The 16,825-nt window shown below is 44.0% G+C and overlaps 1 protein-coding gene across 2 annotated transcripts in view; it reads left to right on the top strand.

Annotated features, from left to right (window-relative positions):
- The window catches only part of LOC126237070 (myrosinase 1-like), a 227,900-nt gene that overhangs the window by 51,176 nt on the left and 159,899 nt on the right, over positions 1-16,825 (top strand). The window contains exon 2 of one of the 2 annotated variants that reach the window (XM_049946869.1): positions 12,314-12,511. In XM_049946869.1, the coding sequence (XP_049802826.1) occupies positions 12,385-12,511 (127 nt within the window). In that variant the 5' untranslated portion in view covers positions 12,314-12,384. Of the gene's footprint in view, positions 1-12,313; positions 12,512-15,979; positions 16,109-16,825 lie in introns of those variants that run through there. The other variant, XM_049946876.1, reaches the window with a different exon arrangement.

The raw sequence follows: 16,825 nt of genomic DNA on the forward strand, positions 1-16,825 counted from the left end.
TTGTCATTAAAGGGCGCTTACAAGTGGAACGAAGTATGGCATCCTCCCCTAGCTACTCCCTCTCCTTTGGATCACATTGCTCTTCTTCTTGTCGCTGTCAAATAGTTCAAATGGCTCTGAGCACTATGGGACTTAACATCTATGGTCATCAGTTCCCTAGAACTTAGAACTACTTAAACCTAACTAACCTAAGGACATCACACAACACCCAGTCATCACGAGGCAGATTGTCGCTGTCCTCTAAGTTATTTTTCTCTGCTGTGTCTGTAACTTATTTTAATTTTTCCGTTATTTCTGTTTTCTTCTCTGTGTTGAAGTCATAATCAGTAGGTATTAATATTTAAGATACTAAGGAACAAACCTGTGACCGGCCGGAGTGGCCGTGCGGTTCTAGGCGTTACAGTCTGGAACCGAGCGCCTGCTACGGTCACAGGTTCGAATCCTGCCTCGGGTATAGGTTCGAATCCTGCCTCTGGCATGGATGTGTGTGATGTCCTTCGTTCAGTTAGGTTTAATTAGTTCTAAGTTCTAGGCGACTAATGACCTCAGAAGTTAAGTCGCATAGTGCTCAGAGCCATTTCAACCATTTTTGAACAAACCTGTCAAACCTTATTTTGGAGTTGAAGCAACTAAGATACATACCGAGATTCGTTTATCTAACTTCGTCGTATTTTACATATAACTGTTACTTTTGGCTACAGTAAAAGAATGTGCTTTCAAAACTCCTTGTTTTGAGCCATTAACCAAGGCTGTGGCATGTCGGAAAATATGCCTTCTCGATATTGGACCATAGCTGCTTTTCCTTTATGTCCTAGATGCACATTAAATAGGCTCTGACGATTTATATGCTTTTTTAAAACAAATAAAGCACTTATATGTCAGTGACTTGCTGTCCTTTGTAAAGCAGAAGTGACGACGATACCGTCGACAGTGCAGCACTCAGCTTTGCTGACCACTGTTTGCTTCAAGTCTCGCACTGCGCGCTCCCTTCTGCAGAAAAAGTGAACAGATTTTAGATATACACTATGCAAGAGTAATTTTGGAGTTATAACTAAAAAATGTTACACTGTAAACGTTTCAAATCTGTTTCGTTGACTAGTGCTCCAGACCTGACTCTACTCTTAAAGACGTATTCACGTGAAAAAGAGTTATGAGTAAGTATGATGCCATGGATAAATAGCATTCTGAAAAGTGTTGACTACGTCTCAAAATGCGATTAGAGTTAAGGGTGGCGCTTGGAAATACCGCACGGGGTGGCAAAATCATTGAAGCTGGCAGTGTAAAACAGAGATGCTATTTCTTCATTATTATCGTCTACAAAGAAGAGTATTGAATTTCCCCCTTCTCTACTTGTTAATGCATAGCAGTGGACGAAAGAGAGAAGTAAACATAAGACTGGGAGCCCCTTGTCTATTTAGCCGACTAGTAGGAAAGAATTTCCTTTTTCCACGCACGTGACTGTAATGGGAGGCTGTATTGCATGTTGTCGTTTTCGTTAAGATGTGAGAAGAGACCTGACGTTAGCACACAGCTTATTCCTCTCGAGCCGGCCGGAGTGGCGGTTCTAGGCGCCGAGCGACCGCTCCGGTCGCAGGTTCGAATCCTGCCTCGGACATGGATGTGTGTGATGCCCTTAGGTTGGTTAGGTTTAAGTAGTTCTAAGTTCTAGGCGACTGATGACGTCAGAAGGTAAGTCGCATAGTGCTCAGAGCCATTTGAACCATTTTGAACTCCTCTCGAATAGAACCAACGAGGCCTCCGAGCATAATGTGCTCACCCTTAACAGAGACACATGCTGTCACTCCATAAGGCACTGCAGACAAAGACATGGGCGCAAAGTCTTGTGATCAGAATTCACGCCACCACCTCTCCTCCCCCTACTGGCCAAATACTGGCGCTCAAAATTTCTTCCACCACCAAAATTCGAATATGCTATCACGGAATCGAGCGCCACCACATAGGCCTGCGTTAGCAACATTGGCTATAGCAACATTAGCTACAGAGGTCCCCGATGGAGGCTGCGTAGCATCGTCATACAGATATCACGAGGCGTTGAAACCGTTGAAGAACCTTGCTAACTAGTGATCGCTCAATCGCTGCCAACATCTCAGATATTGGTCGGATCTCAACGGGATCCCAGGCGTGCTCGATAGGACTGAGATGAGGTGATCAGGCGAAGGGAGATAGTTGTCAGAGGGGTGGAGGGGTTACTTTTGGGGGTGGGGGAGGAATAGGGGGCTGTTCATATGTTCGTGAGCGATAGGTATTGCGCTAGATACAGATAGCCTTGGCGAAAATACGCACATGATCAGATAGTAGGTTTCCCATTCGTTCACAGCTGGGTGAAAGTAAATTGCATACGTAACAGGAGCTCATATTTCATTCACTTTAAACATTCCTCAACAGAAAATACTTCCAACACCTAACTGAGCCATATAGGGTTACCGATAAGCATACGTCGTCTTGTCTCGTTGTCGACGCGCCTGCATCCTGCCATCGGTGGGCACCAGCGTGTCCATGCTACCGTTTCTCATGTTTCGAGTGTGCTAGTCTCTGTGGCCTATGCTCTGCAGTGTTCAAATGTTCAAATGTGTGTGAATTCGTAAGTGACCAAACTGCTGAGGTCATCGGTCCCTAGGTTTACACACTACTTAAACTAACTTATGCTAAGGACAACACACACACCCATGCCCGAGGGTGGAAAAAATGGTTCAAATGGCTCTGAGCACTATGGGACTTAACATCTGAGGTCATCAGTCCCCTAGAACTTAGAACTACTTAAACCTAACTAACCTAAGGACACCACACACATCCATGCCCGAGGCAGGATTCGAACCTGCGACCATAGCAGTCGCGCGGTTCCGGACTGAAGTGCCTAGAACCGCTCGGCCACAACGGCCAGCCCGAGGGAGGACTCGAATCTCCGGCGGGAGGAGCCGCGCAATCCGTGACGTGGTGCCTCAAGCCACGCGGCCACTCCGCACTGCGCTCTGCAGTGATCAGGGGTCCAGGAATGGGGATGTAAGCCTCTGTACGCCTTAGTTGATGGCATGGTAGCACTGAAATACAGAGTGTTTCCGTAATAACGTGCAAAAATGTAACAGGGCATAGAGAATGCTCCACTGAGCAATTTGAAGCAGGGAACCTGGGGTCGGTAGGAGTAAACTTGTCTGCTGCTTTGTCTAGTGTTACTGTTTTCCTGCTTATTTACATCTAACACGCGTACATATTTACACGTACTGTGCTGTTTATTTACATGTACATTCTGTATTTTCTGCAAGGAAACAAGGAGGAGAGCCTGAGTACTGGGAAGTGATGATGCAGATTGTGTTTACTTTACTTGTCCGTAAGGTGGTTTTGTTGTATCGTATTTACGTTATCCACTTGGCTGTTCGTGAGAGGATGTGGATGGTGGAGCGCCTCACTTTAGTGTGGATGTCCGCAACCGTCTCCTGATCACTGGATTGGAAGGAGAGGTCCTATTCCATGGCCTGCAAAGTCACCTGAACTGAATCCTCCTTGATGATGTCCTATGGGGATATCTAAAGTCACTTGTGTATGAGACCCCAGTGGATATGGAGAAGGAATTAGCTGCCAGAATTGTAGCTACCTGCGATGTGATTCGAAGCATACCAGGGCCGTTTGTCAGGCTGCGTCAGAATCTTGTTCGCCGATGTCATATTTGCATTGAGGTTGATGGCCGTCAATTTCAGAATATTTTCTAAGATACAGCACAAATGGTAAGTTCATTGTGTCAATGATAGTATGTGCAGTTAACTATAATTAATGTAAATAAAAAGTACACAGTAATGTGATTTTATTCCTATTATCTCCTTAAGCTGGCTTCTCCGACCGCATGTTCCCTGCCTTAAATTGTTCACTAGAGCATCTTATATGTCCTGTTAAATTTCCGCACGCTCTTGCTTGAACACACTGTATACGACTGTTCACCAGTCATTCATATCCATCACTGGACTGGCGTGTCATTAGCTGCACTGCAGCCGGTCTGTCCATTGCCTGTCCACCGTACACGTCGGCTGCCCTGCCATCTACACGGTGTTGCCCGTGATATAGTAGGCACTAGGCGGCTGAGAGGAATGCTTGCGAGAGCTGCGGTGGTTAGCGGGAAAACAGCCCTTACCCTAGCTCCCGTCTACTCAGTAGCTGCCATGGTCCATGTTATTGTCCATCCGAAATATATTGCTTACCAACAGACTTATTTGTCGGCCTTGGCGGGTTCCGTTTCTAGTCAAAATGGTTCAAATGGCTCTGAGCACTATGCGACTTAACTTCTGCGGTCATGAGTCGCCTAGAACTTAGAACTAATTAAACCTAACTAACCTAAGGACATCACACAGCCGGCCGGAGTGGCCGAGCGGTTAAAGGCGCTACAGTCTGGAACCGCACGACCGCTACGGTCGCAGGTTCGACTCCTGCCTCGGGCATGGATGTGTGTGATGTCCTTAGGTTAGTTAGGTTTAAGTAATTCTAAGTTCTAGGGGACTTATGACCACAGCAGTTGAGTCCCATAGTGCTCAGAGCCATTTTGACATCACACACATCCATGCCCGAGGCAGGATTCGAACCTGCGACCGTAGCGGCCGCGCGGTTCCAGACTGTAGCGCCTTTAACCGCTTGGCCACCACGGCCGGCTCCGTTTCTAGTCATTCTGGTCTATCAGTTTCCTCTAATTTTAACGAATAGTACCAGTGAGAAAGAGGAAAGCTCTAGTGGAATGTGCAGGCAGACACCTTATCCTCATTGTAATCAAAAAACTCTAATACTGGCGATGTTTTTATTGAACAAAGCAAAATGTGTATCGTGAAAAAATTGTATTAAAGTAGTTGCATTCGCAGTAGCAGTATTGAAACATTATTCCTACATCGTCTACTGATATCATGTCCGCAACGAAAGCATTTCACACTGACTGATTTATTCACAAACAGAAGCACATTCGCAGCACAACAGCAGATACAGCCTGTAACCTGTCCGTGCTATGTGATAGTACGCGAGAGCACAAAACAACATAAGACGGCATAAGTAGAAAGCCCAGGAATTCAAAGCCAAGTCATTGTAAGGAAATAACAAAAGCTTCCAAAACAGCAGACTGGAGAAATCTAAATCCATTAGCCATGGCAGGTTTCACAATCGGTCAAGGTGATGTCACAGTCTGGTTGACAATTCGAAGTGAAGTGACAAACCCGATGGTGGTCCTTGAACATTGGCCACTGCACATGCTGCACACGCCTCATAAAATTGGCCACGGCGTCATGTGACTACCTCCTAACACTGGTTCAAATGGTTCAAATGGCTCTGAGCACTATGGGACTTAACATCTATGGTCATCAGTCCCCTACAACTTAGAACTACTTAAACCTAACTAACCTAAGGACAACACACAACACCCAGTCATCACGCCTAACACTGGCTCCGGCATCTATCTTGCATGTGCGGTCTAGTGCTAGCCACGGTCTATGTCACCGATTGTGCAGTTTGCACAGCGACATCTCAGTTGGAGCCTAAGTCGCCGTTAGGCCGAGATACAAGACACACAAATGGAAAATTTGAGCAACGTTATCAGTGCACTGAAGAGCTTGGTTCAAATGGTTCAAATGGCTCTGAGCACTATTGGACTTAACTTCTGAGGTCATCAGTCCCCTAGAACTTAGAACTACTTAAACCTAACTAACCTAAGGACATCACACACATCCATGCCCGAGGCAGGATTCGAACCTGCGACCGTAGCGATCGCGCGGTCCCAGACTGTAGCGCCTAGAACCGCTCGGCCACCCCGGCCGGCGCACTGAAAAGCTAAAACGATTTAATATATTTTTGTCGTTCAAACTCTTCAAATCAGTTACAGTTGTAATATTACCTTACGTGCACGGATAATATGTACTAAGGCAAAAACCGACGCACCACGAAGGAATTATCCGAATGGACTCCTCAATTGGCATCACGAGGCTGAGTGCACCTCGAAAAAAAAGGCATGGTGGCCGAGACGGTCACTCATCCAAGTGCCGACCCCACCCGATAGCGCTTAACATCGGTGATGTGACGGGAACCGGTGTATCCACTGCGGCAAGGCAGTTGGCAAGATTATCCCCGCTCACATACAACTAGAGTTTCTACCCTACTTTGGACAACAATATCCTCAGATCTCTTCCCAGCTGATAAGTGTGGAATATTATAGGTAGATCATTCCAACTATATTGGGATTTTGTCTAACGCGTCAATTGGACAGAAGTTGGCATGATATCCCTCAGGAGAACATCCAAAAACTGTCAATCAATGCGTAGTAGAATAACTGCTTGCGTAGCGGCCAGAAGCAGACCTTGAATCAAAGCGTAATTGACTTGCTCAATTTGTGAAACCCCTCCTCCTGAAAAAGTCATCAAATTTTTCTGAAATTGTAATCATTTGTTTCTAGAATCTGCAGGAAGTATCATTTGTTTGTCTGTACATTTATATCACATCTGCTGATTTCCGTTCATTCGGATAACTGCTTCATGGATCGTCTCTTTTTTTCCATCTTGGAGTGTATTTTTAAAACAGTGCGAACTCTTCAGCCTAGCGCAAGTCACAATGAACACCCCACTCGCTACCAGACTAATGTCGCACCCACTTTTCTCAGCTGTGGGCAGTAGTTGATTCTCGCGACAGAGTTTATCCCTGGATTGAGGTTAGCCGGCCGAAGTGGCCGTGCGGTTAAAGGCGCTGCAGTCTGGAACCGCAAGACCGCCACGATCGCAGGTTCGAATCCTGCCTCGGGCATGGATGTGTGTGATGTCCTTAGGTTAGTTAGGTTTAACTAGTTCTAAGTTCTAGGGGACTAATGACCTCAGCAGTTGAGTCCCATAGTGCTCAGAGCCATTTGAACCATTTTTTGGATTGAGGTTCTCGTTGGACATCGTTCATACAGCAACAAGTAAAAAGCTCATTGACTTGACAATTTAGGATAACAGCTACACACCGCTAGTACACAGTGCGACAGCGTCGCAGTTGCTGTATCTCCATTGTAGGTTATAATTCTTTCTGCTGTCAACTGCGATGTTACTGAGCGGACATATCGGCAATCATCTTCACCTTGTAAGCCTCTAGGCTCCTTTGGCTTACATTCATACTGCTCCTTTTCAGACTGTAAATTTCCCGTACCTAATGTTGTGTATATCGTAAAGGTGACTTTCATCAGCAGGATTAGAATGTACGACAATTCATATTTCATGTCTTTCTTCTTAATAAACGTTCTCATATTTCTGCATGCCATAACATATAAATAAACTGCTGGTCACAACAGCCCTGTGTCTACCTTGGACCGTGAACATGTAAGCATTCTTCTCAATCATGGAATTAATTCTCATTCCCATAAATGCAAGAAAGATTCCGTCCGTGCTGATATTCTAACGCCCGCCCACGACAGCTGCTGAAAGCTTTCGTGCTCGCATGGGCTCAAACACTATGCACACAAACTTCATTGTCGAGTTCGAAAAGGCAATTTTACTTGTTCTCGCAACTCGCTGAGCTGTTGCCCGAAGAGCCTCGTATACATACCTGAATAGATGAACTAGTTGCGACGTCCGTAACTTCACAATCTCGTAGTGGATGCGCCGCACATTGTGAGCAACTAAACGGCTCATTTTTTATCATATAATTCTCCTGAATTCCCCACTTTTTTCATAAACCTAAGATAGTTTGCGAGCACTCGATCTATTCCTAAGCTACTGCTGCAGCAGGAAGGCTCTTTGTTTATTATAACCTAAATTTCGTGTAGTAAAATTACATTCTGATGAAACAGAACAGGCTCTTTCGGTTACTATGTAAAACTGCTTGAAATCATCCTGTTCTTTCAATATTGATTCATTTACTTTTATTTACTGTTCAGTATCATCTTTTTTTCGTGTTATCCATGTCTTCTTACTTGGTTTGTTTTTTAGAAATTATCCCAAGCGGTGCTAACATTTATTGCATTTCAGAACCATTCTTATCCGCTACCACATAATAGGTTTTGTGGAGGATAGATTTTATGAGCTAACGTGCAAAGCCTGGTATGAGTGCACTGCTCGACCTACTTTTCGACGCTTTGTCCGGAAAACGTTGAAGTTATCACAGTCCATGTACAAGCCTGAAATATCTAAATATAGGTAATTTTATCATCCAGAAGAAATTGTTTCAATTTAAATTAATTAACTAATTAAAACTGTGATGAAAATCCAAGCAGAAATTGGTAATCTACGATTGAAAGTTAAAAGTGTCGTGACTAGATTAATAAAAAGTAGAGAAAAGTTAAGATTGTGTTTTCAATGCTGTAAGTGCTACACATAGCTTCCCTTGCTTTAGGACAACGCCCATAACGTTCATATAACTGCACAGTCATGTCAAACTGTCAGAAAAGTCCTTCGCTGGGATGTTGTCCAGCTCGCGCCTCACTTTGGCTTGAATGTCGGTTATGTCGTCAAAGCGTTTACGCCACCTGCGAATTTCTCCACTATGTAACTATTTGGTAGGTTGGTATTTATAACGTCATCTCGTCGTCCGTGATGATTTTCCAGGAAATAATTTTTTTTTCAGTCACATGGCTGCAGTAGCCCACGCTTCGTATTTTTTGTTCGGGAATCAAGGCGTCCGGGGCAAACTTTGCGCAAGCTTTTCCATTGTTCGAAACATTTTGGAGCGTATCTTGAACAGCTGATTTAGAGACGTCGCTCTCTTGTGATTTGTGACACAACAACGTTGACATGCTACGACCGCACGTCCAACTCTTAACACTGCCTGCTCACAACTGACTGGCGGAACACTCACGACTGTTTACACTTGCTGCTTCAAGCTGCCACCGCTCGTACTGCGCTGACGTCGCTTGTGCGCTTGTATGCCAGAACAAAAAATTAGTCTCGGTACTTTTAGGACGGGTGGTGTGTATATTATTTTGGTCTTGTAGTGATTCTCATTTTTGTACTTATTTTTCACTTTTTTAATGCTGTGTCTACCTGGGTCACTTTCTATTATAAAAATGATGTGCTTGTAAACATAGGGGCCAATCTGCGAGGATCCCTGAATAGTGTTTTGATCCATTAACTCATACTGAATATTAGTCTTTAGCGTCATTCATAATTATGAAAATGATCATTTGATTCATAAGACACATCATAATTCACACGCAGGGTATGGTACATGCCATTAGAATGCTGTCGCAAGCCGCCATATTTAAATGAAGGCACCTAAGCTGAAGGTGAGCAGTTGTGAACAGTTCAGAACAGTTTTCAGCGAGTTAGGACATTTTCTAGCACAGTTATGGGAGCAACATTTTCACATGATTCAAATCTAAAAAATAGTATGATGGCAACACTGAGGACACCATATTGAAGCCGGCCGGAGTGGCTGAGCGGTTCTAGGCGCTACAGTCTGGAACCACGCGACCGCTACGGTCGCAGGTTCGAATCCTGCCTCGGGCATGGATGTGTGTGATGTCCTTAGGTTAGTTAGGTTTAAGTAGTTCTAAGTTCTAGGGGACTGATGGCCTCAGCAGTTAAGTCCCATAGTGCTCAGAGCCATTTGAACCATTTTGAACCATATTGAAGGTCAGGAATATTTTTTTTCATATTTTATGTACAGTCCTAAAACATCTACTGCACACTGACGAGCACACCGCATCGAAACGGCATCAAGAAGGCGATGGCCCACGCGCCACTGGAAAGAGCGGGCAGCGCCACAGCTCCAGCAAGAGAGACGTCAGCGCCCCCTGTCGATGCTAATTTAACCAGACACCCATCGCTGATCGGCGCAGTTCGGTTGCAGATTTCGAGAGCACCAGTACTGAGTAACAGGAAGACGCTACTTTGTTTGCGTTTTGCGAGTAGTAATAGAAAAAATGGTTCAAATGGCTCTGAGCACTATGGGACTTAACATCTTAGGTCATCAGTTACCTACAACTTAGAACTACTTAAACCTAACTAACCTAAGGACATCACACACATCCATGCCCGAGGCAGGATTCGAACCTGCGACCGTATCAGTCCCGCGGTTCCCGACTGCAGCGCCTAGAACCGCACGGCCACCGTGGCCGGCGTAGTAATAGAGAGTAAAGTACTTGTATGTAGGAAGCACAGGAACCACAAGAAGTTAAATTTCTTTTACTTTGAGAAATAAAGTTTTCAATCAATTAGAAAGTGTTTTGTGTGGATGATTTTGGATTCCTGGCACTGCCCATCGCAACTTCTCTCCTTCCTTGTTTCTGTCGCTGCTGACTCCTACAGTAGCCAACACAACATTTTGTGCTGAATGATGATAAACAAACACCATCCAAAAAATTTTGTTTATTATTCTATAAATTTAAAATTGTCGATAGTGTAATATTAAGCTGTTGAGGCGTAAACTAGGATAACCATCGAGGTAAGTACACTGAGGAGACAAAATTCATGGGGTAGCCATCTTCATGAATCCAGAAGGCGGCAGTATCGCGTACACAAGGTATAAAAGGGCAGCGCTTTGGTGGAGCTGTCATTTGTACTCAGGTGATGTATGTGAAAAGGTGTCCGACATTATTATGGCCACACGACGGGAATTCTTTGAACGTGGAATGGTAGTTGGAGCTGGACGTATGGAACATTCCACGTAGGAAATTGTTAGGGAATTCAGTATTCCAAGGTCCACTGTGTCAAGAGTGTGGCGAGAACACCGGATTTAATGGGCATTACCTCTCACCACGGACAACGCAGTCGCGGACGGCCTTTACTTAACGATCGAGAGCAGCTGTGTTTGCGTAGAGTTGTCAATGATGACAGACAAGCAACACTGCGTGAAATAACCGCAGAAATCAATGTGGGAACGTATCCGCTAGGACAGTGCTGCGAAATTTGGCGTTATCGGGTTATGGAAGTAGATGACCGACGCAAGTACCACTGCTAACAGCACGACATCGTCTGCACTGCCTTTTCTCAGCGCGTGGCCATATCGATTGGACCATAGACAACTGGAAAAGCGTGCTTTGGCCAGATCAGTACCGATTTCACTTGGTAAGAGTCCACGAAGCCATGGGCCAAAGTTGTCAACAGGGCACTGCGCAAGTTGGTAGCGGCTTCATAATGGTGTGGACTGTGTTTGCATGGAATGGACTGGTTCCTCTGGTCCAACTGAACCATTCTTTGGTTGGAAATGGTTATGTTCTGCTACTTGGAGACAATTTGCAGCCATTCGCAGACTTCATGTTACCAAACAACGATTGAATGATTATGGATGACAATGCGCCATATCAACGGGCTACAATTGTTTGCGACTGATTTGAAGGACATTCTGGACAATTTGAGCGAATGATTTCGCCACGCAGATCGCCCGACATGAATCCCATGGAACATCTATGAGACATAATCGGGAGGTCAGTTAGTGTACAGAATCCTGCGCCGACAACACTTTCTCAATTATGGACGGCTACAGAGGAAGCATGACTTCCCACAATTTTTTGAGTCGATGCCACGACGAGTTGTTGCACTACGCAGGGAAAAAGAATTTCAGACACGATATTAGGAGGTATCTCACGTCTTTTTTCACCTCAGTGTGTATCCACTGGAGTTGCGAATTTGAGAATCTACTTGTGGGGGTTCTTCTTTTATAAACAGAACAACGATGTATATAGGTGAACTTCGTGTTGGTGCAGATTTTTCAAAGTTATCAAAATATGCTTGTCGAGGGTTGCACTGATGCGCCGTCATTCATCGGCGACGACCTCGTGAAGCAGTTTACTATTAGAGAACTCTGGAGCCATTCACACAGGGACTGTGATGTACCATTCAAATCAAGAGACGCAGCATTCTCAGTGCTCGTGCCACGCTGATCAACAACCCACATCCAAATACTTGTATGAGTTTGCTCTGGGAGGGTGACATGTGGCTATTCGTCTTGTACCACTAATCATGTTCCAAGAACTTTCATGTATCCTTACTCCTAAAGAAATCACTGTACCATCAACATCTTTGTAAATACACGATAATGCAGACGGCTTTCATACACTTGTCTCGTTACCTACCATTAGGGACGCAGGAATACAAAAGTTAATCTTACGACACAACAAGTGGCTCAGTGTCGTTGTTGAATAAACTGAAGAGCGGCCTGCAGTTGCTGCATCTACAGCAATAAATTTTATCAGGCCACTGTGTTTGATTTTTGTTTTCGGTTCTGCGGCAGCTTGCTTTTCTGGTAATCTTAGTGTTTTGATTCTTCACTTTCATTTCACTACTCCATGTTTTCTGCTATACCAAGCACATTCAGCAGTTTGCGTCTTCCGTATTGGTTACATGACTTTTTTTCGTTTTTGATCTTGCAGGATACGTCCGTCGACTAGTTAGTTTGGCGTGTGGAGGCAGCAGGACTGCTGCATTGTTGTGACGTGAGAATATGGCTACGAAGAAAGCTCCATCGGCAGCGACTTCATCAGTCGCGGCAGAACGCTGCTTCCCTCCGGGCTTCATGTTAGGAGCCGCCACTGCCGCCTACCAGGTAGAAGGCGGCTGGAATGCAGACGGTGAGTTGTCTGGACCCTGACCAAGAGGAGATCATTCTCTTAAAGCTTTTGTAAAAGTCCTGCCAGTGTCACACTTTTCAATTTTGTCATACAAGCGTACTTCACTAAGTGCAACGTAATGGGTTTTTCAGAAGGTAGTTTCTATTTTCCTATCTGTTGCTCTGATCTACATTTCTGTTATCCTGCTCCGCTGAATGAAAATAGTTATTAAGAAACAAATCACTAATGACTTTTCTTTCTTACAATATGTCTCTCATTTAGATCTAACATTTAATCTCTTGATTAAAAATCTATGGCCTTGAAAAAAAATGAACGAATCTTCCTTCGTTCCATCTACGCGAGATTTACAGAACTAAGAATCACACTGAACGACTATTTCTCACGTGAAAAATGATAAAACTTCATTAAAATATTCGAAGTGTGTTGCCTCATTCTTAAAAATTCAAAGCCTGTGAAAACAGAAACAAGAGGAAATAATGAATATGGACGAATGAAAAAGTTCGAGGCAGCCTCATTCAGTCGGTGAGTAACTGCGTACACCACTGCCCCATCGCCTTGACCACTCTCAGCCATGTTGGGTAAGCCATTTTCTAAATAAGTCTTACTCTTTGGGAAAGAGACGGGTGGACAATGAGTAAACCAGAAAATACATTTTCCTTTACCTATTCCCGTCACACTGTATTTCATAACCTGGCTAACACCAAACCTACACATGTGGTATACGCCCAAAAGATCGTCCAGTATGTTCCTAACTCTGCTCCAATAATCCCTTTTCCCCAGACATCCACCCTTTAATTTGACTGGTATGGTGTAATGTCCAAGACCAAGTGGCAACACCGAGTTAATTAACTGTCCGGCATCCTATGTTGAATCCTCATACCGATCCTTGGTAGATCGAGTGATTTCTTGTCCAGTGACTGCAATTTTAATCACAGCGTTCTGTCATAGAAAAGATTCAAGTGCGGATGCATCGTAAGTGACGCTACATCCATAGCATACTCCGCAAGCCACCTAATGGTATGTGTCGGAGGGTTCATCTGGCAACACTAACTGATCACCCCTGTCCTGTTCCATTTGCAAATGTCGCACGGAAAGAATGATTCTCGGTAAGCATCTGTATTAGCTCAGATGTCTCGAATTTTCTAATCTCGGTCATTATGCAAGAGATATATGGGAGGAAGTAATATGTTGTCTGATTCTTCCCGGAAAGTACTCTCTCCGTGATGCATAACGCCTCTCTGGTAACGTCTGCTAATAGGGTTTCTTTAGGCATTTCGGTAACGCTCTAGCGACGACTAAACGATCCCTGACGAAATGTTCTCTTCGTTGGATATTCTCTATATCCTCTATCAGTCCTACAAGGCAAGAATCGCATATTTATGAACAACACTCAAGAATCGGTCGCACAGGCGCCTTATAAGTCACTTCCTTCGTGGATGAGATACACTTCCTTAAGATTCTTCCTATGAACCTCTGTCTGGCATCTGCTTTTCCTGTTATTTGTTTTATGCGGGCATTCCACTTAAAGTCGTTCTGGATAGTAACTACTTGATATTCTACGGCAGATACTGTTTCCGGCAGTTTGTCATCAATAATGTAGCTGTACAGTAGTGGATTTCTTTTCCTATGTATGCGCCATATGTAACATTTATTTACATTCAGGGCCAACTGCCAGAACGAGTACCATTCATCAATCCTCTGCAGGTTATTCTGCAAATCGATACTGTTTTTTGGCGTTGCTACTTTGTTATAGACAACCGCACAATCTGCGAACAGTCGTAAAGAGCATCAGACGCTTTCTACTAGATGATTTATACACATTGTGGACAGTAACGGTCCTGTCATACTTCCTTGGGGTACTCCGGAAATTAACATTTCATCTGTCGGTCTTCAATGGATTATAAATAAAACCCAACCAGTTGTAAATTACAGGTTTATTAAACATTTATCATGGTTCCGACGGTTTTAAAATCGTTTTCTTCAGAACATGTTGTACCGAGAATCATTATTTATAACCAATGTGGGAGTCGTTGACTCTGTCTAGTACATGTCATCCACCATTTAAAACACATTATACAAAAGTGGTAGCCGTCTACTGCAGGGCTTTGTCTTAAAACTTTTTTAAAATGTCACGTATTCTTATGTAATGTATTTTAAAATGTGATTACGTTGATGACATGTACTAGACAGAGTCAAGGACTCCCACATTGGCGTAAATAATGTGATTCTACGTAAATATATTCTGAAGAAGACTGTTTTAAAACTATCGAAACCATGGTCAAGGTTCAATAAATCTGTATTTTGTAACTGTTTGGCTGTTATTTCTAATGCAGTGAAGCTCTTGCAGGCACAGTTGCTGAAGCACAGCCATGTTCATAATCTGTCGATTTTCTTTCTTTTGAGACCAACATAGATATATCTAGACAGCAGGATGATACAGTTCTGTGAAAATGATCACGGGATTATATGCAGTAGTTCAGTATTTTTAATAGTATCACCAACTTTTACAGGACAGCAGAAGCAATACTGGCTGCAGTCTGGGACACTAACCAGAAGTGATGCAGAAAAAAGGGAATTTGTTTTAGCATGGTGCTGAGTCAAAGAAAATAGGTACAAGGAATGGAGAATCTAAAAGCGGAAGAAAAAATAACTATATTTTTTCATAACAGAAGAACACTAAAAGTTGTATATGATTCCATTGTTCTTCAGTCAAATCTTCCGACAGTACTTAAATGATCAGCTATCTCGTATTTTGATTGCGCAAATTGACGTCGAAAGAGGCATAGCACCGTACAACCTGCAGAATAACTCCTATTTTAAATGCATTATGATTCCGTATTGTCTTACCAGATATACAACGTTGGTTACAGAAGTTTTCACACTATTAACATTCCACTTAAATAAGAAAGTTGGTTGTCGGATCTACAACATCCGGCCCGCGACAGACAAGTTTTAAAACCGTGTTACGTGGACATTTATCTACAGTAACATTAATTTCAAGCATTTTTTCTGGTACTGGAGGACTGTTTTAAGTGGTTCGTCCTTTATAGCAATAAGGCTGGCAGAGGAGTCACTCAAATAATGTGCGTTCCCTTGATAAAGCGTAGTGCGTCATCCTAGTTCTTATAGTTACTAAATATAGCTTTCTTTGGTAGTTATGTTGACTGGCGGAAATGTTAATCACTCAAGGAACATCGCGGAAATATCATGAAAGCATTGTAGCAGGACGTTACGGTGTTAAAACTATTCTATATTGGTGGCGAACAGATGATGGAATCGTCGCAACAGACATGCTTCTCTTCCGCCGTCAGTGGGTTGCGACAACGACTCGGAACGGACACAGGTGCTGATACGATCCGGAAGGAAGGCACAGTGTCCGCTCTTGGGACACGTTGCTCTCGGCTGTTGCAATTGAGTGTGGAGGTTGCGAAGATACATCACGTCGGAATCAAGATCTGAGCTTATTCTACTGCGGACAGCTTGGGGTATCTTACCGACCACAGGAGTACGCGACTACGAGGTATAGTGCTGTCGCACAAACACACAGGCGTAATCTGTGGACCACTGAATGAGGATACCGTTTCATGACAGTCAAAAGTAAGGACAGACCCTTTCGATAACCTATCGCTGCAGTACTGGAAAGGAAGACGAGCGAGATTATCACGCCGTCAACGACGTTGACATCAGAGGCGCAGCACAATCTCGACTTGGAGAAATCGATCGTCTTTCCTCGACATCCCAGTGTTTGTGTTAAGATATTTAGAGAAACTAACGAATACTTAGAGCTACACTGTTTTTATTTTATTTACTTATCTTTGTTCTTGCTATTAGTTTCGAGGTCATGGCACCATACTGAAGCAATCATCCAATCTTGGATGATGGCAGAAATGTCCCCTTGAAAGTGGATCTACGACCCTCAGACTAACAGTAGGGAAAAATGTATTCCCACAGCAAATACGGAATGGTCATAATTAAACTTTCGGTACTTGAGCCATTGTATACGGAAAACTACACTCCTGGAAATGGAAAAAAGAACACATTGACACCGGTGTGTCAGACCCACCATACTTGCTCCGGACACTGCGCGAGGGCTGTACAAGCAATGATCACACGCACGGCACAGCGGACACACCAGGAACCGCGGTGTTGGCCGTCGAATGGCGCTAGCTACGCAGCATTTGTGCACCGCCGCCGTCAGTGTCAGCCAGTTTGCCGTGGCATACGGAGCTCCATCGCAGTCTTTAACACTGGTAGCATGCCGCGACAGCGTGGACGTTAACCGTATGTGCAGTTGACGGACTTTGAGCGAGGGCG

Source organism: Schistocerca nitens, chromosome 1 (genome assembly GCF_023898315.1).
Source record: "Schistocerca nitens isolate TAMUIC-IGC-003100 chromosome 1, iqSchNite1.1, whole genome shotgun sequence".
Lineage (NCBI taxonomy): Eukaryota > Metazoa > Arthropoda > Insecta > Orthoptera > Acrididae > Schistocerca > Schistocerca nitens.